This window comes from Apteryx mantelli, chromosome 18 (genome assembly GCF_036417845.1).
Source record: "Apteryx mantelli isolate bAptMan1 chromosome 18, bAptMan1.hap1, whole genome shotgun sequence".
Lineage (NCBI taxonomy): Eukaryota > Metazoa > Chordata > Aves > Apterygiformes > Apterygidae > Apteryx > Apteryx mantelli.
In genome coordinates, this window is record NC_089995.1 from 12,685,380 (window position 1) to 12,712,743 (window position 27,364).

Genomic DNA, 27,364 nt, shown 5'->3' on the forward strand with positions numbered 1-27,364 from the left:
TTTGAAAGACATGAAAAAATTTGGCTTAGAAATCTTGAATTAACATGATTGTGGCACTTCTTTCTATCGAGCATTGTGCAGCCCCTTGTGGTACATAGTATTCCTGTAGTCATTGCATTTCTAAAATAGGAAATACAGGAACATGTAGCGAAACAGAAGGGTGAGACTTCTGACTGATTAATTGCGACAAGTTGGTGACAGATCAAAAAAAATTCCACTTGCAGACAGACTTTCTTCTCAGTGCTGGATGCTATTAGGGTTTTTCTGGTTTGTTTTATTTTCTTTTTAATCTTTTGTCACAGAAACTGTCTTTTACGAGAATCTTTTGTACAACTTCCTAAATGCTTTTAAGGGTATAGCTGTCAGATGTGTTTTCTTGAGAAATAGTTCCTGACACACTGTGACTGTACAAAACCGAGGTCTCTTTACCCAGTGGTAGCTATGTGCATTGCTTAAAGCAACGCTGCTGGTGAACAACAACAATGGATAAAACCAGAAGAATCGACAGAACTGCAAAGGTATGTCTAGTTTTTGAGTACAGCATATAAATGGTTACAAAAAGTCCTGGTGCAGGTTTGATGTTTTGAATTCAAAATGATGCTTGGTGATACTGCAAATGTTTAGTATTCTAATTCTGAGATGGAAGGAGGGTTCATTAGGATGCTAACGTGCCTGATGTACCTCTGTGCTTTTTGTTGTGGCAAAATCATTAAGTGAAGGAAATGCCTTTTGGGGGAGGACTCTGAATAAAGCAGGATTCACAAATAGTAAACAGCTGTGAATAAACAAATTTGTGAAATAATAAACATGTACCTTCAAGGGTCCATCTGTCTTACTGCCATCCTGTAATAACATTTGATACGTGATTATATTGTCAGAGTGATAGTCAACATGACCTATTTGCACAATAGAGAATTTTCCTACATTAGAAGTAAAACAGCAGAATGTTTAAAGTACTGTTTTGTTTATTTTGAAAGATTGAAACTAGATTATAAGGTTTTTTTGAATTTATTCATTTATTCATATTGCATCTAATATAATTTTATATACATATATATATAAATTAACTTGCCGAAGCTGTAAGAGTCAGAGAATGCTGAAGTCTTGTCTCCTAATTCAGTGCTTTGTTTGTCCTACTGTCTGCAAGCTTAATAAGCAGTGTAATAGAATGATTCTTTTCGTCTTGGATTATCATCTCAATGTCTACTGTAAATAAACTGCTGGCTGGAATTTTGAAACAAAATATAGTGGAAAAAAAGTTTAGTCCCAGCTTGATGAGCCATTTGTTGCACTCAAATTTAAGAGGACAATTTTGCATGTTAAGCCATCAGAAACTGATGGAAAGCATTTTTTACCTCTCTTCCAGATAAAAGAGTTTCTATTTCTAGGTATGATATTTTCAGTTTTATTAAATGGCTTGCTGATGGCTAAATAAATTTAATGGTAGCAAGCTGATCTCCAGTTCTGCTCCGAGATCCTTAGGCACAGCTACATCACACCCGAAGTCAGGGGAAATAACAACTGAAAAAGTCAAGTTTCTTTCTACTATATCATTCATGAACTGTTTATAAGGTTCCCACTCTCCTAGCATCAGTATATTACTGTTTATTATAATAGCTGAACACTGTACTTAGCACACAAACACTAAGCATATGGTTTTTTATAGCATCTGGGCTTATTGAAGCACCAGGTACCAACCATCAGTAGCTTTACTATGACAGGTAACACTCTGCAGTTCTTGCTGTGCTCCAACTATTCCATCTTTGCAAGGTGAACTGCTTCTGAAAATGAGTTCAGCGTATGACTGCACCCAGAAAATGATGTTTGTTGTTGTTGTTGTTGTTGTTGTTGTTGTTGTTGTGTATGTGCCAGTGACAGCCTGCACAGGAAACGTTGCATGCCTGGGTGCAATTGAAAGCACAGTTACAGAACAGGCACAGGAAACAGCTGTCTTGCTGTTTGACAACATTTACTGTGCTGTTGCCAAAAGAAAAATAGGATCGTGTCCTAAGTACACATTAAGTTGATCTGAAGTTGGTCTCTTTTTCCCAAATGCCCAGCTTACATACTCTAGTCTTGTCCACAAACAAGGGATGAGCAGCAATGTGAGATGTGTTTCTGCGAGCCCTGCCTGCCCTTAGGAACACGTCTGCCTGGAGGCCCTTGGCGCTAAGACGCCCACAGCCACGCACCCAGCCTCCCTCCGCCTCCGATACCTGGCAGCAGTGTGTGTCTCAAAATAGGGTTTGCAACAGTTAATAGGTTGAGCAAGGAGTTACTTAAATAGCCAACAGGAAATGCCACAGAGAATAGTGAAGTCTCCGTCTTTCTGGGCCTCAAATACTTAATTTGGGGATATTCCCAGGGAAGCACTCAGCTGGAAGTGAACTCTGCCCATCTTTCCCTGGGGAAATCTTAGAGGTGAAGCTAGCTCTGTCATGGGCAAAACAGACTTGACTCAAGGAATTTTTTTTAATTTATTATAGTATTTTTATAGTATAAAAAATTGTAGTATTATTATAGTTTATTGTCAGTTGACACAAACTTGTAATCACCGATTCAGGTATTGAGAAGAAAGAAAACATAAACAGTTGAGGAAACGCTTAAGTAAACACCTTTCCTCCCCCTTGCCCAGGCTCAGCTTAAGGCAAACGCTTCTCCTCCCCCAGTCCTAGTCTCAGCTTGCCTTATTTCCATCCCGTTACACTCAGTCCATCCCAGTTCCTCCAAGGAGGTGATGGGCAGCGCAGGAGGTCGGGGTCTCTGTCTGCCACTCCGCCGGGATTCATGCTGCTTTTCCTCCCCTCCTTCACGCTTCTTACTGTTGCTGCTCCAGCGTGGTTCCTCCTTGGGCTGCAGTCTTGCTACTGGTGTCCCCAGCCTCAAGAGGGTCGCCCGCAGTCCCTCAGAGTATCCCCGTCCTGGCAAGGGTCGCCACGATCCCTCAGGGCGTCCCCATCCTGGCGAGGGTCACCACGATCCCTCGGGGCGTCCCCATACTGGCGAGGGTCACCACGATCCCTCGGGGCGTCCCCATCCCGGCGAGGGTCACCACGATCCCTCGGGGCGTCCCCATCCTGGCGAGGGTCACCACGATCCCTCGGGGCGTCCCCATCCTGGCGAGAGTTGCCACAATCCCTCGGGGCGTCCCCATCCTGGCGGGGGTCACCACGATCCCTCGGGGCGTCCCCATCCTGGCGAGGGTCACCACAATCCCTCGGGGCGTCCCCATCCTGGCGAGGGTCACCACGATCCCTCGGGGCGTCCCCATCCCAGCGAGGGTCACCACAATCCCTCGGGGCGTCCCCATCCTGGCGGGGGTCACCACAATCCCTCGGGGCGTCCCCATCCTGGCGAGAGTTGCCACAATCCCTCGGGGCGTCCCCATCCCGGCGAGGGCTGCCACGATCCCTCGGGCTGTCCCCATCCCGGCGAGGGTCGCCACGATCCCTCGGGGCATCCCCATCCCGGCGAGGGCTGCCACGATCCCTCGGGGCGTCCCCATCCTGGCGAGGGTCGCCACGATCCCTCGGGGCGTCCCCATCCCGGCGAGGGCTGCCACGATCCCTCGGGGCGTCCCCATCCCGGCGAGGGTCGCCACAATCCCTCGGGGCGTCCCCATCCTGGTGAGGGTCGCCACGATCCCTCGGGGCGTCCCCATCCCGGCGAGGGCTGCCACGATCCCTCAGGGCGTCCCCATCCCGGCGAGGGTCCCCCGCGGGCTGCGGTCCCTCTGGGGCGGCGCACCCCTTGGGCATGGAGCATCTCCCGGCACGAGCGTGTCTCCAGCCACGCGTGTCCCCAACCACCTCTCCTCTGCACGTCTCCTTCAGCGTCTCCCCGCTGTCTCCTTGCACGTCTCCTCGCGTGCTTCCTCCCCCTGGGGCTGCCGCTCCTTCGTCAGCGCGTTGGAGCGGAGCTGCCCCGTGCTGCCCGGCCTGGCTGACGTGGGGTGCGCGGTGGGGTGTGACGTGGGTCTCGGGGCCGGCTGCACCCAGCCGCGGCACCTCGCGGCCTCCCCCGCGCGGGCACCGCTGCGGCCCCCGACTGCCGAGCCCTGCCGCGTGCGCCCGGCCCTGCGCCCGTGCGGGTGCTGCTTGGGCGCTCATGCTTACATTAACTGGGTGCTCAGCATGAGCTAATGGGGCGCTCACGCGTGCGTGCCGTAAGCCCTGCGATTTATACCCAATACGAGCTCCAAAGACTTTGAGGGCTGTGCTCCTGGACTAGGTGCCTAAACTCTGCCTAAATTTAGGGTGGGGGCAGTAGGGGTTTGGACCTTTGTCTTTAGAATTTGGGCTGCTACCTGCTCACCTTCATCTCCCGGGTGTGCTGAAGGCCAGATGCTCTCCAGCCTCCGCGGTGCAACGTCTCTGAGCTATGGCCATGGTGCCCTGACGGGCTGGCGGCAGGGTTGGGTGGTCCACGGCTGCGAGGACGGGTGCCGCAGCCCCGGGCGCCAGGCCAAGCGAGGCGGCGGGGGGCGTCCGCTTCGCCGCACTGCAGTGCCTAGCTGCCCTCAGTTCAGGAGGTCTTCCAAAAGCAGTTTCGCGGCCTCTAGTTGCAGCCTCGCTCCTTGTATTTCTAGAACGTTGCAAATGCTGGTGGTACCTTACAGATTTCAGGGTAGTAAATTACCGGTTGTTCTTTACCCATTGCACGATGTGGAGTGTTCACACTAGTAAAAGCGCTGGTTGTAATCATAAGACAAAGAAAACAAACAAAACCAGAAGGCATTCGAGTGGACTGCTTCGTGCTAGGTAGTTTTCTGCATTTGGACAGTTGTATTAGCTGTTTGTCTGTTCCTAGTCCCCGTCCAGTTGTGCAGATTTTGTTGAGAAAGCATTTTCAATTCAACATTTTCTATTCAAGGTACGCTTCTTTTCTGCTTGCTTGTTTGTGGGTTTGGGAGTGAGTGCCTAATTTTGTCTTGAAGCTACTACAGAAAGAGGAAGGAAAACACTGTGGCTAGAAAAAAGGCAGGATGTATAAGGGCAAAGCCAGTAACAGCGTGCAAAACCAAAGATATTCAAAAGTAAAGAAGCAGTATAAGCTGCTCACTTGTGTAAGCATAACCTTGGCAGAGCTGTTGTTGAGCAGATAGCAACAACAATAACTATGGTATTAAACAATATTATTGTTAGATAGCATTAAACAATTTTTAAAAACTAAATAATTCAAAAACAAAACCCGTAACCTGCAGCTAATGTTTAGCTTTCCTCTCAAGTTCTGTGCCTTCAAATAAGGGGATTATTTTGCAGTGATTTACACAACTACAAAGGAGACGTGCTATCTTCTAGAGAAGTGAACATGAAAATTTCAAAGCGTAAGACCAAACCGCTTTTAGGTATGAAAAATGAGGAGCAAAATAATGATGCTGCAAAGGCTGCGAATATGCCTCAAAATCCAAGAAAATCATATTCTTGGCCCCGTATTTTCTATGCTCAGATGTAGCTGCAAAACGCAGACGGCATCCCCCGTGGGTCTTGGCACCGGGGACATCTGTGTGACCCTGTGCCAGGCCCTCGTTTGCATCGGCAGCTGCAGGCCAATTGCACCGCGGAGATGATTTTATTATGCAATTAGCTCCATTCGGTCCCAATAGCTGCTCTCCTCCGGGGCTGCCTGCAAATGCGGTGTAGGTGGAAGGAGGCTGGACATTTGCTCTGCAGGCGTCCAGACCCTCGAGCATTTCTGCCTGATCTGAAGAACGGGGCTGGGGGAGACGGGGCTGGGAGCGATCGCGTTCGCCTCGTTTTAGGGGATGGAGTAACAGGGAAGTAGAAGGCAGCAAGATGAAGGTCAATGTAAGTACGAGATAATTTTATTTCTCTTGCAATTAACTGCATTGTTTATCTCCTTTCTAATGAAAGTTTATATAGTGTAAATATCTGTATCTGTTGGGATCGCTTTTCAAAGGGTGCTGAGGATCCTCTTTACGAGTTACTAACAGAACACATGGTCTTAATTTTTAAAATACAATCCATACTTAGCTGAAAAAATGCTTTATCAAGAAGAACAATAGTCTGGCCAAGAAGGGTGAGGTTTTATACCATTAATATTAGGCAATGATATGCTTTACTACAAAAATACACTGAATGCTACTGACTGGCCCTTAGATACCTCTTGCCTTTTTCATTTTCCTGGGACTAACGAGCATAAATGATTAAAACTTGTCTTGAGTTTATACATTATCCTAAAGAGGAGCCACACATGTATTTTCACCATCGATTACTAGGAAATAGCTAATGCAAATGTGTTAAGAACTGGAGTCACTCTTTGATACAGAAATGTCGAGTAATTTGAAAATGAGTTACGTGAGGCTGGGAAAGCTTTTGCACTCTAGGATAATGATTGCCCCCGTCCTGTAGTGAGTGCTCTTCTGCAAAGAGAACTGAAGCTCAAAAGAGGAAAGCACCGGTGAGAGTGTTCATTTTTAGAAAATACTGTGCTGTTCTGGGAAGAGAGGGGTACCTTTACGTGGTGGACCATATCCATTTTATAATTATTTGTTAATACTTGGCTTCCAGGCTTCCAGGAGAGCGCACACGCAGATGCCTAGCATCCGTTTGCTTTGTGGTAGGTAGAAGATAGCCTTTCTCTGGCTATGAAAGCAAGCGAGTCTTTCAGGTGAGCTCACGGCTGATCTCCGGCAGCTGCCCCGCGGGGCAGGAAGCTCTGCGGTTCCCCTGGGCGGTGTGTTAATGACAGCGGAGCGGCTGTGTGCATTAGCGATTAGGGCAGGTGAAAAAACGCCGACTTCTTTTCCCAGAAAAAAAGCTGAAATTTCAGATAAATGAAGCCTTGCCCTAACAGGCTGTCTTGAAAAAATAACGTCTGGGGGCAGGTAATGGAAATGAGGGAGACGGGGGAAGCTGGTGCGTTTGGGAGTTGCAGTGCTGCCCCTGATTCATTATGAATCAGAGGGAGCAGCCTCTCTCGACCATCTGCTCCTTCAGTTATGGGTCAGTTATTATTCAGTTATTTAGTTGTTTCTACGACGTTCGTGAAGTCCGTAGCATCTCTCCTGCAAGTAGCACGAGATCAAGGGACAGCGTCCTGTCACACCTACACACCAAGGTGGAAGAGTATACAGCAGTCACTGCAAATAAAAAATTTGTAATTAGGGACATGGCCACACGCTATTTATTCTTGGAACGGTGATTTCAGCAGTCATGAGCGGAGCCCATTTTCTTGTCTGCTGGAGAAGTACAGGAGATAGAATTAGAGCATGACTGGCTGGTTCTGTTCTCTGCTAAATTTCTCTGTAATTGGTACTTTTTGGATGGAGGGGGAACCTAGAAAATGGTTTGCTTCAAAACAAAACCTATTATATGAGCCACGGCAAGATGGTCAGCTTACCTATTTTGCTCCCACGACCTATTCCAGGAATTTCTTGCCAATTCCCTGGGCAGGCAGAGGAAGACAAGCAAGGACCCAGTTCTAAAGAGTTAAGCATCTAATACTTAGAAGCCAGAAAGAGAAAATTAATGCTCATCAGAACTTTCTTCCTATATTTTTAAATCCATGTTTGGATATAAATTTTGTGTTAACATACAATGAAGATACTAAAAAGGTTCAGAAAAGTAAATTAATTTGAAGCACATGGGTAAAGAACCATAGCATGGCAGGAGGAGCCCAAACCCAGAAATACATATATATGTATTTTTTACACATCAAGAAATGGCAGTTTGTTTTTCCTGGAACTCAGGCACGAGACAGCACGTGTAAATACGAGGAATGGGAACAAAAACTGCGTGGCACTGAAAACGGTGGGATTTTTCTGCTGGTTTTAGTACAGCTAGAATTTGATTAACTCCATTTACGGAGAAAATGGAACTGAGGAAAATTAACAAAACTGATTTATAATCCCCATCACTGCATCTAGCTAAATGTGATTCCACACAGTTCTCCTCTAAGTGGTTCTACCTGAAGCTTGAAACTAGCAGTTCTTTATTTTATCAAAGACTGATTTGACCTTTCAGAACTTAAAACCTGATGATTAGAATCTGGTTCCATCCTCCAAAAATTAGTTAAGCCTTTGAATAGGAAATAAAAGCAAGTCCTGACATTCAATCCTGGTTTAAACTCAGGTCTTTAAAATGTCCATAGAAAAAGATATGGAACTTTTGTCTAACCAGAAGAAAATACACCAGCAAAACAATAAATACAGTGTAAGGAGCTTCTGCAAGTCACAGAAAATGTAGCACAGCAAGTGGGACATACAACAGCGCCCAGCTAGAAGGAGGTCACACACATGCGGAGAAAGATCAGAGCATTTAAGGTAAATTCTTTCTTCTGCATGTGTTGAAAGATGTTAGCTCTATCTACAAATAATTGAACTGGGCAAAAGTTAAATTGACTGAATTTGTGCTTCTATTTAAAAGGGACTTCTTTGGGAAACTTGTTCCCAGCTAACAGGGCAATGGAGAATGTTTATTTCTTCAGCTTTGTTCAGAGGTGAAGAGATTAACTGGAAACAGTTATGTAAACATGTCAAAGGGTATCACTGATGCATCAGCCTGACTGGTTTGCAAACACAGCCCACTGCCCTGAATTGTAGCTTTTCCTTCTCCTCAAATATTTTAAGTCTCATTTTCCTGCAATAAAAGTGCTTCATCCACAAAAGAAACTCCCATGATTAAAACTCTCTCTTCTTTAGATTATTTCAATAGGTTTTTAAAGAAGCAAAAATAAGGCAATAGAAGACAAAATATTTGCTTTTTTAGTTTGGAAATGAAGATGCTGTGAAGTATTAGCACAGCTACAGATCAGATGAAATAGTACATAACAGCAATCCGGAGCTTCCAAATACAAATTGCAGGAGTACAGAAATTATTTTGGCAGACTTGCAGGGAAGCTACTCAAATTAGCATTACATGGATAAATTTTCTAGCGACATTTGCATATATTTTAGACGAAATTTTATTTTCTGTGAATCGTATTATAGGCTCAGGATAAGGATCAGGATAGGAAAGGGATCTGAAGTTCCTAGTAATATTAAACACTGTATGAAGTTGTAAGGTATTTTTTGTTTCGCATCAGCATAAATATGTATATAGAGCACAGATGTCAGTCTATGTGAGTATTCTCATTTTGAGATTATAGAATCGTATTTTATAGAATTGTACAAAAAGGTACAATTATCAGCCTTATTGACTCTTAATTAAAATTTTTCATCTCTTTGTTAATACACACGAGTTAGCAGCTTTCGTCCTGAAGATCCCCAAGTGCTGCCTATGTTTTGTAGTGGATGTGTTGCTGGATGAGGACATACAAACAATAAGGATGTCATAAAGCAGATTTGTAGGGAGAGTTATTATCTTGCATTAGATCATTGCATTAGTCCAAAAAAAGGAGACCCACTTCCAGGTCCACACGGACTTTTCTTCAGGCCTGAGCTAACTGAACCCATGTTAGCAGAGGTCTTACATTGTAAAGCTATCGAATATGGTCGGCTCAACACATGCAAACTCATTTGCGTTGCTGAAACGAGGTCGTGGACCCTGGCGTGGGAGAGAAGAAGGTCTCGAAAGGAGGCCGCAGAGGCCGCAGGCTCTGCCTTCTGGCTCTGAGCTCTGTCGTCGTCTTGTCAAAGTCTGCTGTGTGAGAGAGAAGAGCAACGTGCTGCCTGCCGCGGTGCTTTCTCATGCGGCGGTGAACTGGCTCGAAGATGTTCTTCGTCTTAAAAAAGTTTTTCAGGGCCGCCAAAGGGCTGACAGGGAAGAAGCAACAAACGTCAAAGCAGAAAAACACTTTCATCTCTTCTATGTTGCTTTAGTACTGATGTTGCTTATTGTAAGGACGCATTAAAGAGATCACATAAAATAGCAAAGAACTATACACAGCTGGCCTAGATGGCGTTTTGTGGATGATAGTGTTAGACAGCCAGTTTCCGCTTCTCTGGTAATAAAGAAAAAATGCAGATCCCATTGGCTGCAAAGCACAGCTTCCTCCTATCCAAGCATCCCATAAGGTCTCTGCGATCCTGGGAATGCCGGACTTGTTTATACTTAATGGCAGGTCAGAGATGCTTCTGCTTACATGATAGAAGGGGCTGCCACAGTGATTCTTTACATATGTCCTAGACAGCTGAAAGTGTAGATAGGGCCTGATTTCTGACTAATAGCCTCAACTTAGACAAGCCAGATCCTGTACTACAAACAACCTCGCTCCACATGACCGTAGATGCAATTGGTAGACCTTAGCTGTCTATCTGTTTAGTCAGATCCAGCACTCACCTGTCATAAACATCCTGTAACTTTTATCCACAAATCTGCTCCCAATGTTACCGTGGTCGCAAAATCCAGTGGCTGGGATGAGTTCTTCTAAAAATGTCTCCGAAAATAGGAGCTCTTTGGAAAGCAGATTGGAACAGTTTGGGCATTCAGTGGCTCCTCAGTGATTCACTATATTTCTTAACGTGAGTGACAGATGGAGAAGGCAGGCTGCTGCCTGCGGAGCTGGAGCGGGCTGGGTGCTGGCGGAGAGGCAGGGCACGGCCAGGGGAACGACGGCGCTTTACGCAGCCTCCCCACACTTCGGTTTATTCAGTATGACCATACTCCCTTCCTGAGAGCATTGCTAAGCGTTTGACTTCAGCGAAACGTAGTCGTCACCAGTCTAGCTTTAACAACCGATGCAGCTCTGCTGCTGTAGCAGGACTGCCTAGCACCGGGACGGGGTCGCTACCACCTCAAACCCCACCAGAAGAGCAGCTAACCTGTAACGAGCCCTTTGCTGCCAAAGCTACACGGCTTCCCAGGACCTGAGCGAGCTAGGTCACTACCTGCTTGCGTGGAGCTCCTGTCAAATAGTTAAACACAGCAGCACTGCCTGCGGTTAGGCACTGCTGTCAGCTTGTGACAGCGTGTGTTTTACCAGCCCTAGCTGATCTTCGAGGTGTGCTGTAGCATCCTGTGCTAATACGGACCGATTCCACAGCTGCGACTCCTAAAAACTGCCGGAGCCTACGCTAACGGTTTCCAAGCTGCCTGCAGCTCTCTGATGATAACAGTGCATGAAAGAAATGCTTCACAAGTCTCTTTGCGCCAGCACCTACCACTGTCGGGGCCGGAGGGGCCAGGTGAGAAAGTAACCACAACACTCGGAAAGGAAATAAGAGAAAAAAGGGGGCTTACTAGTCCTCTAAATAGAGGAGCAAAGGAGGATAAAGAACAAAACACAAAGGCAGAGTTACTCAGCCTCTTATTTCCTATGCCTTGTGAAAATGTTCCTCCTTCTGTGATTTTGGGGGGATCAGAATTCAGCAGAAGGTAAGTTACTTGAGTTACATGGCGTTGCTCATATTGGTTTTACAACATATTGATGCAACTTTCTGCCAGGCTGTGGGCACTGAAAATATATATAGAAGCGTCTGTTCAAGGGAAGAGGTTGGGGTTTAGCTCTTTTCTTTGGTGGTGGTGGTGGTGGGGGGGGTTCTTTCGTTCGTTTTTTTTTTCATCCTCATATCTCGCTGCAACATGTTTCAGAACAGATGACTGACATGGGTGTTGTGAGGCTAAAAGGAACGAGAATAAATGAAGCAATGAATAAACTCTGAGGCCTGTGTAAATAGTCTTACAGCATATCCTAGAACTGCCATACACAGCTTTGTATTTGTGCCAGTTTGCCCTATAGTAAAACAATCCATTTTAAGAGGTATCTTTTAAAAGAGCTTTGCCTGGCACCTTCCTGTAGTTTGGTGGCTACAAATTACTAATATTTTCTGTGTTACAGGTGTCCCTACCTTCTTATAAAACTCCTTCAGAGACTAGTTCCAAGGCAAATGGATAAGAAATTTTCATCAAAATACTTCCCTAAGTATCTCCGCCCTTTTTAAAATGCCCTGAAAAATGTCACCAAGGGGCTGTAAGGGAAAGGCAGGCTGCAGGGCCTGAAATTCAAGATTTCTCAGCCAGTAAGATCAGTAATGCCTTTCTCTCAGTGTTGTCTGGAATCATATTTCTAGCAATGGCTGGCACATTGCTCCAGTGATGGAGCTGGTACTCCGGAAGGAAAATCGTGAAACATGCCATGATGTTGCTGTGCACTTAGGCAATGCTGAACTTGAGGAAGGATGGAAAAGACTTGCTTTCAAACTCTATAGTACTGACCATGTGTCCTGAAACATGAAATTTAATTTAGCATTGCCTTAGATGGAAGAGCCTTTGCACTTCTCTTTTTCCTGCTTGATAGCTCAGCTAAGACCTGACAGTCTTCCAGTTCATTCGCACTCTGCAGTCTGGAGTTTGGGGCCTGTCTCCATCACTTCTCCGTATAAGGCTGAAAATTTTAAGGTTCCAGCCTTACAGATGGGAGCCGATCTATGAGAACAGATTTGTTGTTCCAGCAAGGTCAGATTTTCGAAAGTGCCCAACGATTTTGAACACCTCCTGTTTAGCTCGCAATTGAGATGATTTCAAAGGTTCCTGGGCATTCATGTCGCCTCCTGATGTGAGCCCAAATGCCCTAATTTGAGCTCCACAAATTAGAGACCACCTTTAAAAATCTGAACCACTGTGATATGCTTTGAATTGGTATCTCACTGTGGGCTACTTGCCCTTGGATGTTTGCACAGCTTTTACTAACAAAACTAAAGGGATATGTGCTGTGCTTCATGCTAAGAAGAGACCCCTGTACTGAAAAAGCTTGTGACTTTCAGGTTGTAAGCTTAAAATTTAACTTTTTGTTCACTGTGGGCACCCCTGAATATATTCATCTGACATTACCAAATGAAATATTGGTCAGCTGAGTTTTGACAACATCTTTGTGGAATATCTTTGCTGTTGAATAGGATTCTCTGTTGCTTACGCTGACCTGGCTGTTCTCTCACTTTATTTGTTTTGCAATGGAAGCAGATTTAATTTGTCTAGAAAAACAGATGAGAGAATAGCTGAAATATTTTCTCCTCCTAATACTTGCTGCAGTCACGTTTGAATGTTGCTGAAGTGTTGCTGATGGGAAGAGGACCTCCTCACTTTGTATAACTTAGGCTGTAGTGTAGAGGTACCATTTGCAGAAATTCTCACTGATGTATACAGGCCAAAATTTGTCTTAGCAAAAGTCGGCATATTTACTCTAAAACAATTGAGATTTGAAATTAGACTTGTGTAGTTTTATATGTTGATTAACTAAAAAATTTGGCCCTATGATGTGTTCAGTTTGCTATTTCCACAAGAAAGAATTAGCTGGGAAAATGATGACAACTAGATGTCTTTTAAAACTATACTGTGAAACAAATTTTCCTCTTATTTGTACTGTATTGGTGCAATTAGGAAAGATAGTCTTGTTGTCTAAGGCACTAGACAGGGCCTCAGTTCCTCCGTGTTTGGACTTCCTGGCTCTGCCACTGGTTTCCTGTGTGAGCGTGGATAAGGCTCTTAATATTTCAGTTGCCTGTTTGCAAAAGGGGGAGAGTTCTCCTCCCTCCGCCTGCCCATCCTCTTCAGATCTTAACAAGAGGGACCATCCTTTAATGTGCTTTTTACAGTGCTCAATAAAAAGGTCTCAAATTGTAAGCCAAATCTAGAAGTGTCACTGATTAATAATAGGAAAAGTTGTCTCTCTCTCTTTTTTATTTTAATTACAGTTAATTAATTTAATTACAATTGCAACAATGTGTGAAGCCCAAATGCACCCCGGGCTGCACTCTGTGGTGAGATTCCTGAAGGCCTGACTGAAACACAGGTGGTTCAGAGCATTTGCCATTGTCCAAAGAGAGAGTGGGCTACCATGTCCAAGGCAAGAAGACTGTTTTAACCACACTACGACATAAGGAAAATGGAACTGTTGTTGTCCGTCTCGGACAGCTGCTGATGGACAAACCCATGTATCATAAAAAGGCCATTGTTCGTGGTCATCCTTACGAAGAAATGTACGCTACTAACAACAGGCCACTTTCATCAGCTGAGCTGACAAATTGATTTTCTTCTGCTGTTACTTCAAACCAGCTGTTGCTTTACAGCAAATGCTCTGGACAAAAATACAAGGCGTCATGTTTCCTATTTGGACACTATCTCTTTGGACATTACTTGCTCTTTCTGATAAGAAATTAATGCTAGAAGACATCCAGTGGGGAGCAGTCAGCCTCATTTTAAAGCTGAAGGCAAATGCAATGTTGTTGTACTGAAAAACACTATGTCTGCAGTTCTTTCTACAAAACTACCTTCTGCTACTACTTTTCATTAACTGTCATCTTGTAATGATTAAGCAAATACCAAGATCCTAAATATGCTAAAAATAAAACATGGTTATCCACACACTTATAATTGCCACAAATTTATAGGCTTCAACTGAGGCAGATAGGGCTGCTCTGAGGTCAAGGAGCTCTTTAGATCCCTGGGAAATATGAAAATTTGTTATCTCACAGATTTTCTGTGATCTTAGGAAAGTCACATACTCTTCTTCCTTAGTTTCCTGTCTAAAAGAATGACAATAAGAAGCGCTGCATGAGGATGCTGAAAGATGTATTAAAGATTGAAGTATCTGGATACTGGTGGTGTCTGTATTGTGGAGAGAAACACAGATGCTGCTTCAGGTGTGCTTGCTTGAAGATGAGCCAGTGAATGCACTGCCATGCCATGAAGATTACCAAGCTAATTGGTTTGGCATTACAGTACACAAGCATATTTAGATTTGTCCCCAAGCTGATGTGTCAGGTAAGAGAATCCCATTAGTGCAGGATTCTCTGCGTTAAGTAGTATCCAGCTTTCTCATCCGGGGCTGCATGGGCACAGCTAGCTGAAGTCTGTGTCTTCACAAGTCCTGTGGCAACTCAAAGATGCCTTGTGTGGACACCATCGATCACGGGCACTTTGCCTGTGTCATTTGCAGAATGTGATGCCACAGCAAGGATGTTAGGGAAGTAAATACCACTTTGTTGTGTGAGCTCTATTAGTCTCCCAGTGCTAGGAATAATAGAAATGCTTCTGTAGGTAATTCAAAACATATTCTCCTTATAATGGCTTCTAGTGCTTCAGGGTTAGAAGATGCAGCATTCAACACACCAAATGCTGCTCTTTGCTAGTATTTATGCCACTGGAATTACCACTGGACACTTATTAAAATCTTTAGGGTTGGCGTTACTGAGAGGTCTGTCTTCGTAAGGTTTTGAGAAAAGAAAAAAGGTTAAAGGAAAATAAGAAATGTTTTTTTCAGGTAAGAAACAATTAGCCTTGTTTATGTGCAGCTGAAGTCCTCAGACAAATTAGTTAGCAGTCAGGGAGGTGTGAGTTTTATTTTTGGTTTGGTGATACATTTCCTGTGTGACTTCTGACAAAGAATTTTTAGAATACCATTGAAGAAAGTACCTATTTTTCATATAGGGATTTTCATAAGGTCAAAGTAATGAATGTTAGCAGTGTTCTTCAAGAATCTCAGCAGGAAAGATGATGAAGAAATATATAACAGTATTATATTATTTATTTCTGTACTGCACTGAACATAGCGCATGCGTGCTGAAAATGCTTAACACTATGAAACCAATGCTCTGAGAGATGTTCTTCAGCATAGAAACTGGCGGGTTAGAATTAGACTGAAATTAAGGTGGAGATAATTGCTAAACTGGCAAATAGTGTAACATTTCTTTTGGTATAAACAATGCAAAGCCCACATTTTGTTTTTTTCTCTCCAGAATACTCTGGCGAAAGCACTATATGACAACAAAGCAGAGTGCTCAGATGAGCTGGCCTTCCGCAAAGGAGACATCCTGACAGTTCTTGACCAAAATGTCATTGGCAGTGAGGGCTGGTGGAAATGTTCCCTCCATGGGAGACAGGGCCTGGCTCCTGCCAATCGCCTCCAGCTCCTTGCTGGCTCTCAGGCAGACTTGCCACCTCTTTCCACCCAGAGTGACACCGCCGAACTGCCAGCTGGCCAGCAAAACATTTACCAGGTTCCCTCCATTCCCAAGTCTACCACATCCTCATCTACATATGAAAAGATGGAAGGGTGGGTTAAATTACCAGCTAGGACCTCTACTCTACCTGCCCAAGGAATATATCAGGTACCATCCTTGGCTGCACAGCTACTCAGTGAAAGGACCCAAAGCTCAACAAATCAGGTAAGAATATGAGCAGATAATAAAGTAAAAAATGTTATAATTAAAACAATTATTGGGAGATGGAAAATAATAAAGGCTATAGGTCTGAACATTTCAGCTGAATTTGCAGCAAAGTTATTCAAATAAATGATGTTTAGGAAACTCCTATAAATTCTATTACAGTATATAGTGTTATGCAAGAAGTGCTGTTCTGGGCAAAATATGATATTCTCCATTATTCTGTAGTCCCTCACTTTTTTTGACAGTTTAGGGCAGCTGTAGAATAGGACAGTAAGTAAAGAATACACCATTTGTTTGGGGGGATCTAGAAATGATTTATAAGCCCATTCCCAAAATTAAATTAGCAAGATACAGAACTTTCTCCTCTGATGGTCTACAACATGCATCTATACAGAGTCCTCTGGGCATATGTGGGGTCTTTGCAAACATCTGTGCAAGAAGATGGTTTGTGATAAATAAGCCACTCTTTGCTGAGATGGCTGTCTTTGGTCTAGTTTCTCCTGTTTCCAGGTCTTCAGCAAGCTCAGAGTGCTGCTGCTGTCTATCTCCTCTCCTGCTATTCAAGGTTGTCATTAGACTTGCATAAAAAAGACAGCTACCTGCTTTAGACATGCTGGAGGAGACAGGGATCCATTGCTCAATAGCAATAGCAAGTGCAAGCTGCTCTGTCAGTCTGTGTTTGCGTGGGGTGAGAGCAGTCACCAGCACTCACCAGTAGTCACCAGTCCCTGCAGCTGCAGGGGAGGTTGCAAGCCCCGTTCTCTGGGGTTTCATTACAGCTTCCTGGCCTGACCCTTTTTTCTCCCTGTTCCCTGTGTTTGGCATTCAAATGAAATATGTAAGTGGAAAACATAATTTGATTAAACGGAGCATCAAGTATCTTAACATTAAAAATTGTGCTTTCTTCAGCAAAAAAATCATGAGGAATCTTTTATAATGAAAGAATAATATGGCAGGTAGAGGACTTGTCCCATGTTCAGTCCCATGAGCTCTTCAGCCCTTGGTAGCTCTTTTAAACTAACTATTCCCTATATGAAAATCACGCTATAAACACTGGTTGACAGTAGGGCAAAGAAAAGAAATTCAGCCCTGAACTATAGCCTTTGGGGCTGATTTAATGATCACTGCATTTAGGGAACTCATTTAGGCAGCTTTCCTTCCACAGTGCCAAAAGGCAAGTTACAGCAGCTGAGGTGCGGGTTCCATGTTGAAGTGGCAAATGGGTGCTAGAAAACAGAGAAACTCAGTGCATCTGTGGTGACTGAAATCCACATTTTCAGCATTTCAGTTGCACATCCAAACTCCATGTGCAGTAACTGTAACTGCAAGCTCAAATTGGGTAACATCTGCAAAAAAGCCTTTTGCACTTGGTGTGACCCGATTTCTCTTCATTCCTAACCCTAAAAAAGGCATTTACAAATAGAGTGTGATATTGATACACATTTTCCATGTTGTGTTAGCAAATCAGGCCCTGAAATTGTCATCTATTTATTTTTTATTTGAATGAGTGGCACAAGCTAAGAGTTAGCTGGCTTTTTGTGTCTGTCATTTCATGAGCTTATACTGATGCCCTCTGATACCCAAGCCTTGTTTGCTTTAATAAAGAGCAAAACCATAATGTCCTAGCCTGCTTTTACTATTTAGAAGTTCAGATTTGCCTGAGCTGCCCCTTGCACAACGTCACAGCTGTTACTACAACAACTGTACTAGCGTGGTCCCAGCCACACACAGATGCAGGTGAAGGCATAAGAGGCGAACAGCCTATGCGAGTGCAGGACACAAGCCGAGGCGCTCTGGATCGCCCCGTGTAGATCCTATGGGACAACTGGCAAAGCTCCTGACATACTCAGCTGTTCTCTGAGCAGCTGCGTAAAGCCCCTGTAAGTCTTTGAGGGAGCTGATTGAAAGCAATAGAATAAAGCAAAATCCCCCAGAGCCTGTGTGCTTTCAGCCTACATAAAAGCATTGTCACTTCTTTATTTGTTGCCTAATACAAGTGCAGTTTCTTGCCCTACTGTGACTGAAAGTACTTTAAAATAATTTATTCTCCTCAGACATGATATTTAGTGAGTTTCCTTTTTGTTACATACTGAATAAGACTTGCCCATCTGAAAACAGGCTTGGGCTAAGGATATCTTTTATCCTGTCTTCTCAGGAAATTCTCTTTTATGCCTCTGTTAGTGCAAACAAGAAAATTAATCTCTAACTGACCTAGATAATGGAATTTCTATATCACGCTTCTCTGTTTATGGAGCTGGACAGGACATTGAAGTAACCAGGTTTATTCCTTCTGAGAGAGCAAATCTTACATTACTACAAAATAATCTCCGCCTGGACCTTCTTGCTGCTCCTGCCTCCACTAAATGTGGCTTGACCTAATGGCTCTGTGAGACTGCAGAAGTAGAAATTCCCCTGATTTCTTTTTTTGGTGGTTCTGCTTTTGGGCAGTCAAAAGACTTAGATGATATCTAAAGCTGTATTTTCTCCCAATCTTTCCTCCCCCTTGGTTAATAAGGCAGATTGTCTTTAATTTGTATGTGTTGATTCCTATCAGAAATAAAGTAGAAATGCTGGCAAAGGAGAATTAGAATTACAATTACAATTACAAGAAAAAATACCAGGCTTGTTTTTAAAGTTAGTTCTTGTCTACTAGCATCAATGAACAACTGAAAGGTTTTTAATCACTTAGGAGTGTTTCCTCTATATATGGCCTATTTAACAAATTAAGTTTTAAAAGAGGTCCTGAGCTCACTGAAGCTTTCTCATGATTTCTTTTCCCCCCCTAAGCACCTGCTTACTCTTCCGAGAGTGTGCCGGGCTTCCATCCCAAATATCAGACGTGAGGTATATGATGTTCCATCAATGCAGCGCCGAGAGTCCTTATTCACGCAGGTGAGTCCCATTATGGTACCCTAGTGCAGCGGGAGCCACGTTCCACGTCCCTCACAGGAGACCTTGGAACACATTTCAAAGGAAATTCTACCATTTTTCTGTTTGTTTTGAATTCTTCTGTAAAATCTGTCAGAAACTCATGCTTTTTTAGGGAAGTTCAAAACCTAAAGCAGTTCTCTTTTGAATTTGTTAGATATTTAGAGAAACATGTCTTAAATCCGGTTATGTTTCTAATGAACACTTTTAGTTTTACCTTGACTCAGTCACGAGGCACTTTTTCCACAGATGAACTCCCAGAGTCAGACAGCGTGGCCAGCCTCTTGGTTTACCTGTCAGGAAATGAGATTTGTCTCTTTGTCTCCTTTGTTGACTGGGAAGATTAAAGTGTTTTCTACAAACTGAAATGAAATGTTTACAGAAGAGGCATTAGTGCATGTACAAATGGAAACTAAAAGGTCACCCACACCACCCTCCCTCTGGGCAACAAAATGCAAGGGATTAGATCATGTAACCCTGATACATTCAGTGCAAGAGCAGCATGCCTTTCGGAGCTACCTCTTGAAGCAACCTGTCATATGATCTTTTTCTTGACACCGTGATTCCCGGGGGAGACTGAATGTCACCACACTTTCCCCACCTCCTCTCTGCAGTGTGTCAGGGTCACCAGGCTGGGAGAGGAGCCAGGCTCTCCTGCCCATGATGGAAAGATGGGCATGCAGCAGCGGAGCAAGTCCACAGAGCCTCCCTGGGCACCTTACGCTCCCTGACAGCACCTGGCAGCGTAAGATTCAGACCAGTTTAATTGACTTATTGTCAGGTTATCAACGGACGTCTTGTTCTGCCCACTTTATATGAATGGGGTGATCCCTGTCCAGACCGATAGCCAGGAGGGTTGGTGACAGCTTCCTTGCACCACCTAGCGCCCGTCTCCCTCTCATACAGCGGTGTGCCAAAGCACTTCAGCCGCTCGCCAGCAGACTGTGTCCTGACCCAAGCTGTAGGAACCAGGAGCTACGCAGCGTATGACCTGAAGGCCTTTGATACCACCAAAGTCTTCGGTGGGCTCTAAAAAGAACTGAAGCCAACCTGTGTGTTTTCCTTTGACTAGAGCGGTGCCACTCCACCCGCGAGAAGAAAGGGGTCTGCGCTCTTCGGATCCACTGAGTGTTTCTGGGAAGAGCCAAACCAGCTTTACGACATCCCGTCCAGCCCAGAAAAGGCAGGGACCATTATCCAGAAAGACTCTGCAGTGAGCAATGTAAGTAAGAATCATTGGACTTAAGAGAATAATATCTCTTTAGTACTGTGATGTTGGGCATGTGTTGAACCTCCCTAGAGGTGTATTTGTAGGTGAGGATGACAGTGATAGGACCAGCACATCTTCAGCACAGTACTTTGTATTTCATATTAAAGGAACAAATACTCTCTGGCTTTTGGTAGTCAGGGCACCTACCAGGACTAGGACTACCACTGGATTTGTATTTGCTTTTTAGGAAAAAAAAATCTTGCCTTATCATCTATTTACAGCAATGTGAAGAGCAAATTCCATGCCCTACATTCTTGAATGTTTGACTGTTTGTAATATTTAAGCAGACAGAAACAAACTGTCCACATTCTAATGGTGAGATATAACTCAAGTATACCATGATCTGCCACTGAGTCACTGCAAAGCTTTGGACAAGACACTCAATTCCAGTTTACCTGCTTAAAATAGCAATATTATTATTATTATTATAACTATAGAGCAAAAAATGTGTACTCAACATATAGCTTGGCTGAAAACAGTTCTCCCATCTCATTAATCTTTTTCAAGATTTGAAATGTGAAATGTGTTGAAATGTCCATATCAGGATATAACAAAGCAAAGACTCACACTGGAAGATAGATGATTCAGGCTTAAATCCTTGCTTTGCTTGCTTCAATTTGCTGTCCTGCCTGCCACAGTGGTTTCCCAAACACTGAGCTATTAGCTTTCCTGAGATGAATGCTATCCTTCCCTATTAATATTTGTGAAAGTGCATTTGGATTTGTGAAGCATTGTCAGGGCAGCAAAGGCTCATAGACCCAGAAGTGCAATGTGAAACTGCACCATCTCAGCGTAAAGCCTGAGGGGAGGAAAAGGGTCTGTCTCTCCATCGCTTTGTGCAGGCAGTCTCCTGCTGCCTCATTTTGGAAGTGCAGCGTACCTGGCTCTGGGCAACGACTATGAGGGAGGAATCAGCCTTCCCAACTCTTTCCCACTGTGTGAGAAGCCTCATACTTGGAGAACGGGCTGGTCTGAAATTTCATGACAAAGCAAATGTCTGGATGGGAAATCTTGATCAGCTGAGTGTGAAATATCTCAGCTTTCCTGAAGAGTTTTAGGAACCAAGAGGATTTTGACAGGCTCCTTCACAGGTGGGGGTCCTTGATCCCAGGGCTGACCATCGCTGCACAGGGAGTCTGGTGCCTCCTGTTTTTGTGGCTTTGAAGAGAACTGCCACAGGTTCACAGCTGCCCCATGACTGGAGAAGCCATTTGTGCATAGTACGTGGCTTCAGAGGCGCCAGTAGGATTGGCTCTGCCCCCAGCCTGGGACCTGGCATATTAGGCAATAGCTCATTGAAGCTGGCATTCTTGGCAGCTTCATGGCTGTTAACAATTTTACCGACCAGCTGCAATAGCCTGGGAGCAGATTTGCTTTCAGAGACATGGTCTATCATTCTTTCCAAAATCAAATTTTCTTAGAATTCTTTGTTCGTGGGAAATTCGGAAAATTCTGGCTGTGGTCTGAAACCGTCCCGTCTGCACTCCCCTTCTCAGTCACATTTTCTGCAAATTGTGAAGCTTGACTTTACCAATTCTCTTTAAAATTTTTGTTAGGCAGCAGTCTCTTCAATAGTTTCTTGTGGCTGCACACTCCTACGGTTCCTCGTGCTCCCTCCTGCTCATGCTTGTGAGGCATCCAGGTGTGATCTGTCCCAAAGTGCCTATTATTATTACTCTAGATTTTCTTACACAAGAAGTATTCTTGCATGCACATTTTCCAGCTTACAGATTTCAGCTGTGCACAAGCATTTATTATAAGGCACTAAATAAGATCTGTATCCAGCTTAGCAAACCTCTGTCAAGTAAAAATGTAAACTCATTGCAGCTATTTGAGAATGGTCCGTTGTGCCTTTTTGTGATTTATCTCTGTGAGTGTATGCACGTGAATGTGGCGGCAGGGGGGGATACTGGAAAATCAAGTGTTTTCCTCTTATTGAGAGACTGATAAAATCTTACTTGCTTCATTCTGTAAAACTGAGGATTTAACATTATCTGGTAATAAACTGGCATTCCACTTTTTTGGGGGGTAGTCATTTCAGAGAATTATGACTGTTTCCCACCCCAAAGGAGCCAGATTTCACTGTTTGGGAACAATGCTGTATGATTTAATTACCTGTGCTCAAACTACTTTATTCTTCATATGTGCAGTTTGTACATTTTATAAAGAAAATAAAATAAGAATTATGGGCTATACTTTTCAGTGGTGCAATTGCATTGATATTACTGGAGTTGCATACATTTACACCCTCTGAAAACTCAGTCTTGTTTCTTATTTCTCTTGTTTAGAAACACTGCTTATAAATCCTGTGTGCTCTGTTGTAGTTATATGACGTTCCTCCCAAAAGAGAACCTGATGTTTCAGAAAATGGATCTCAGAAAAAGTGCTGGGGCCTTTACAATACCTTGCCAAATCCTCGAAAGTCAGAATGGATTTATGATATTCCAGTTTCACCAGAGAAAAAAGGATTAAAACAAAGCCCTCTTGGCCATTCCTTGGAGAACCAGGTGCTGTATGATATACCACCAGCCAGGTACAGGGCACTGGCAACAAATACTGAAGCCAAAGTTGTAAATCCACAGTTATATGATATTCCAGCAACACAAAACAAAGCAATGTTTCCAGATGTCCCTCTTTATGATGTTCCATCTTCTCGGGACATGTTACTTTTGAGACAAAATGGTAGCCATGATGTACCCCCAAGTCTCTTGGCTCCAAAGGTTGAGAATCAGATTTCTGAAGTGAATGTTTATGATATTCCAAAAGCTATGCCCACTGCTTCGCAGTGCAGGAAGGAGATGGAAAAAAACAACAGTTCTGGAGACCAAGCATACCATGTTCCTCCACAGCTCTCAAGAGATGTAAAATTAGAACAGGACAGAGCATCTCTTTCTAGTGTGGACAGCAGAACCAGCACTACCTCTACATCCTCAGACTCTTCTGCTGAGTCCTTTTCTGTGTCATCATCAGAAGAGCCTGGCAAAGAAATTAAACTGGACCTTGAGGTAGCCATAGAGACACTGACTAGATTGCAGCACAGTGTATCCAGCTCAGTTGCAAGTTTAATGATCTTTGTGAGCAGTAAATGGAGATTACAAGAACACCTAGAGAAAAATATTGAAGAAATCCATAGAGCAGTCGACCATATAAAAGTATCGCTGGGAGAATTCTTGGCCTTTGCTCAAGCCATAAAGGTGAATGCCTCTTACCTCACTGATAATAACCTTCAGATCAGAATTAAAAAACAGCTAGAAATTCTTGTGAACTCATTCCAAATCTTAACAGAAACAAGAGAAGCATTAAACAACTGCAACTGGTTGCTAGAGCTGTTGATTATCAAGAAACCTCAGAACAACCCAGATGATCTTGATCGCTTTGTTATGGTAGCTCGCACAATTCCAGATGATATTAAGAGATTTGTATCCATCATCATTGCCAATGGAAAGCTTCTCTTCAGAAAGAATGACAAGGAAGAAGAAATGAAGCAATCAAAAATGAACACAGAATATAAAATGGCAAAACAAATCACACTGCCCAGAAGAGTAGAATTAGATTCACTTCAAAGAAATGCTCCTGATAAACCAAACCAAAGTCAAGTCTCTTCTGACAAACCAAAAGAAAATGCCATTGACGACTGTGATTATGTTCAGCTACAGGTTAGTATAACATGATTTTACTACCTATATTCTTCTTGACTGCTTGCAGATACTAAGCTATTATCATTGTTTTAACTTTGCATTAGTACAAACTTCTTTTTCCAGACTCTGTATGAATTCAGGATTGTATTGGAGTGCTAGGGGGCGCAGGTGCAATGATCAGTAATTATAGAGAGAACTGGAGTCACAGAATTTACCCAGGCAGCCAGGCAGCACTGAGAAAACATTTTAGCTTCCCCCTTTAAATTCATTTGATACATAGCTTTTAGCTGGGGTTTAAGTAATATATTTCCTCTCTTTAGACTATTAATTCTTTTCTTGCCAGTATATTTTCTGTGTTGACTCTGACACCATGATATAGGAAATGTTAACTTTCTAACTTGGGATGTATTAGAAAACCAGTTTTGCAGAAAAAAAATCATTTATAAACAAATTAAACTCTTACTGTGAATTATTAAATTTATTTGTTAGAAAGTTTCTGGAAGATTGTTAGAGGAATGGTTCTCCTTAGAAGTACCAAAACACCTGCTAAGAATCTAACTCTTTTAATTGATTTCACAAAGAAATGGTGGTTTCAGTCTTAGATCTTGCAGGATCAGACCCAAAAAATTACAGTTGCTTATAATAAAAGTATCATTGTAGTCCATGTAGGCTGCATATCACTTTAGCAAATAAAGGCTGCAAAGCAAGCAGACATTTTCCCTGAAATAAGGGAAAACCAAATCTATGTTGAAATATTTTATGTAAACCATTTCAACTTTGTTTTCATTTTGATTTATAACAGGCACAGAAAATTCGTTCAGCTACAGAGGTAGCAAAGAAGAATACAGATTCAAAAACAAAGGTATTCTTGCTTCTGAAAACTATTACTTATAAGGACTTCTTGTCCCTGATTTCTGTGCTTGGTAAAATTCAAAATAACTTGGGTTTGGACACGTATATTAATACATAGAGAGCTATTTGTTTTCTCTTTGATCATTCTCCCAGGACTAGTTCTTAGAACTACTGCTGAAAAACTGTGCAAAACATTTGTTTATTTTCTTTGTATGTAATGAACATAAGAATGTGAGTTAATATTTCAAAACATCTTATAATGCACTGGTTTAAGGATTGACTATCTGTTTTTCTACATTTTTGATCATTAATAACCTTCATGAAGTCAGTACCATTAAAAGTCAAGTCTACATGTTTTATATTATCTGCAAGTTGGAAGTCCAGACTGTATAAAGGATTGATGTTTAACTACAGCACTTTGTGTGCTATCCATTATTAAAATTGTGTTATCAGTGAAACCTGTTTGGGAAAAAGGTATTTGGGAGAAAATACTATTTTGAAATTGAGCACTTAAAGGAAAGAGAAACAATTGCAAAAGACCTCTGGGTAGTTTCCTAACTAACAAAACTCCATGGAAGTGAAGAAACGTGAAGAATACAGGGTAGAGCAAATAAAGAAACAATCAGTGTGCTGCCAAGCTGAGTTGTTTTTTTTTTAAACCTTTTTCTAGGTCTTACCATCTGCAAAAAGGAATATAATTCAAAGCAAGCAGGACTCTGCAAAGAAAATCACTCTTTCAGAACACTGTAGGCTGTGTTTTGGAGCACTTCACAAAGCAATTGGTGTCTTTACAAATAGTCTCAGCAATAACCAGCCACCTGAAATCTTCATATCACACAGCAAACTGATCATTATGGTGGGACAGAAGTTAGTGGATTCTCTCTGCCAAGAAACTCAAGAAAAAGATGCTCGTAATGACATTCTCCACAGCAGCAGCCGATTTTGTAGCCTCCTGAAGAATCTGGCTCTTGCCACCAAAAATGCTGTAATACAATATCCAAATGCAGACACAATGAGGGAACTTCAGAACCAAACTGATGAGCTGTCTAAATACACGCAGCAGTTCAGAGCAATGATGGAATGAAAGAAACTTCACTATTTTTAGAAATATTGGTGAAAACTTGAATTTCTCCATTGTTATGATTCCCTCTTCAGTCCTTTGGCATCTGGCAGTCAAAGAGGGCAAAAGCAGCTCCAGGAGGCCAATTTCCAGTCAGCGCTGAGAAGTCCTGTTGGGCTGCTCCTGCGGGTACTGATGCACTTGCAGCAGGTGAAGACCCTACAACAGCAGACTCTGTACCCCAGAAGAGGATTTGCAGAATTAAATCTGTACTTTCTTCTCCACCGTTCAGACCCTGCTTGGAAACCTATTCTTCTTAGTGTCCTGACAAGAATGTTTGCTGCGTATTAGAGCAAAATTATTTTAGTATCTGATTCTTTAAAATTTCCAAAAAACAACAGATGATAAATTTATTTTTCTATTTTTTTTTCTATTTGGGTATGTAAAGTCTCTTTAAATTTTGTGGCATATTGATCCGTAAATTATGACATGTTGCTATGTGAAACTATCATCAACTGTTCTAGAGGACTGTACTCAAATTTTGTAATTACTTTTTTTTTTAATCCACTTTGCAGTTGTTTAATGTATAAATGCAATGAGTGTATTACAGGACAAAATCTGGCAGGTACTAGGCAAAGCACAGACATTAATCAGAAATGCTCCAGCTGAGCACAGAACAAAAAGTGACTTGGAGGAATTCTGGCTCTCAGTAAATCCAGGGGGAAACCACCTCGGTGGTCTTCATTTACAGGCTGAAGCATTTCAACGTAGTGCTCCAACTGAAAAAAGAATATTAACTGCAGTCCCTAAAAATACAGAGACTTTGGAAAAGTTATTCCTACAAACCAGAAATAGGACATTATTTCTCCCTTGACACCTATAGCAACAGCGCTAGCAAGGGCAGGCAGACATTGCTCCTGCGGGGTTCCTAAGTGTGTATTTGGTGGGCTAATCTTCAGAGTTCATTAATTTTATCCTGCAATTTGCTGGATCTGAGCTACAACAATGATGAAGGCCCGGTAAACATTGGGATGGGTTGTATGTGTGTGTTATTTGTATTTTTCTCATTAATTTATTTAAAAGTTGTATCTGCAATTTTAAAGTCTGACCTTTCTTGGCAAAGTTGTACCTGGTTTTTATTTTTTTTTTCTAAAAATGGATAGTTAGTTTTGCTAGTATTTGCAGCTCCAGCTGATCTGTAATGCAAACGTGTACACATGCAGTTGTTGTCGGGCGGGGGGGGGGGGGGGGGGAAGGAACCTGGATTAATTTTATCCTCGTATCAGTTTTCATTTTGCAGTCACCATGTTATATATATTTAAATACAGACACATGTAAATACTATTGCAGTTGAACAGTCCAATGCAGTAAGTGCGTTTTTCGCTGTCTTTGTAGGTTTTATATTAAATTCACTCCCGAGCGTTACTGACTTTTCTCACCCAAACTGCGGCGGTGTCAACCCGGTGGGGGGCGGGGGAGGGGGGAGGTCCCACCCCAGCTCCTTTCAGTGGGGGGAACTCGGGCACTTCAGAGGCCCAAAACTGCGGTTTCTG

General features: G+C 43.0%; 1 protein-coding gene across 3 annotated transcripts; it reads left to right on the forward strand.

Annotated features, from left to right (window-relative positions):
- On the forward strand, positions 1-27,038 carry CASS4 (Cas scaffold protein family member 4). Of its 3 annotated transcripts, none has more exons than XM_067307782.1 (7): positions 1-518; positions 15,635-16,063; positions 18,851-18,955; positions 20,064-20,213; positions 22,586-23,917; positions 24,702-24,761; positions 25,422-27,038. In XM_067307782.1, the coding sequence occupies exons 1-7, from the start codon at positions 483-485 to the stop codon at positions 25,833-25,835; spliced, it is 2,526 nt and encodes an 841-aa protein (XP_067163883.1). In that variant the 5' UTR covers positions 1-482; the 3' UTR covers positions 25,836-27,038. The 3 variants fall into 3 exon arrangements, with proteins under 3 accessions (XP_067163883.1, XP_067163885.1, XP_067163886.1); XM_067307784.1 differs by lacking the exon at positions 1-518 and adding an exon at positions 5,796-5,807; XM_067307785.1 differs by lacking the exons at positions 1-518; positions 24,702-24,761 and adding an exon at positions 5,796-5,807.
- Positions 27,039-27,364: the final 326 nt, after the last annotated feature.

Excerpts from the sequence above, each read along its gene's own strand:
- CASS4 (XM_067307782.1), top strand. The coding sequence starts at position 483 with ATGGATAAAACCAGAAGAATCGACAGAACTGCAAAG. Across the intron at positions 18,956-20,063 it reads GAGAGTCCTTATTCACGCAG|AGCGGTGCCACTCCACCCGC; the intron begins GTGAGTCCCATT and ends TCCTTTGACTAG. Across the intron at positions 20,214-22,585 it reads AAGACTCTGCAGTGAGCAAT|TTATATGACGTTCCTCCCAA; the intron begins GTAAGTAAGAAT and ends GCTCTGTTGTAG.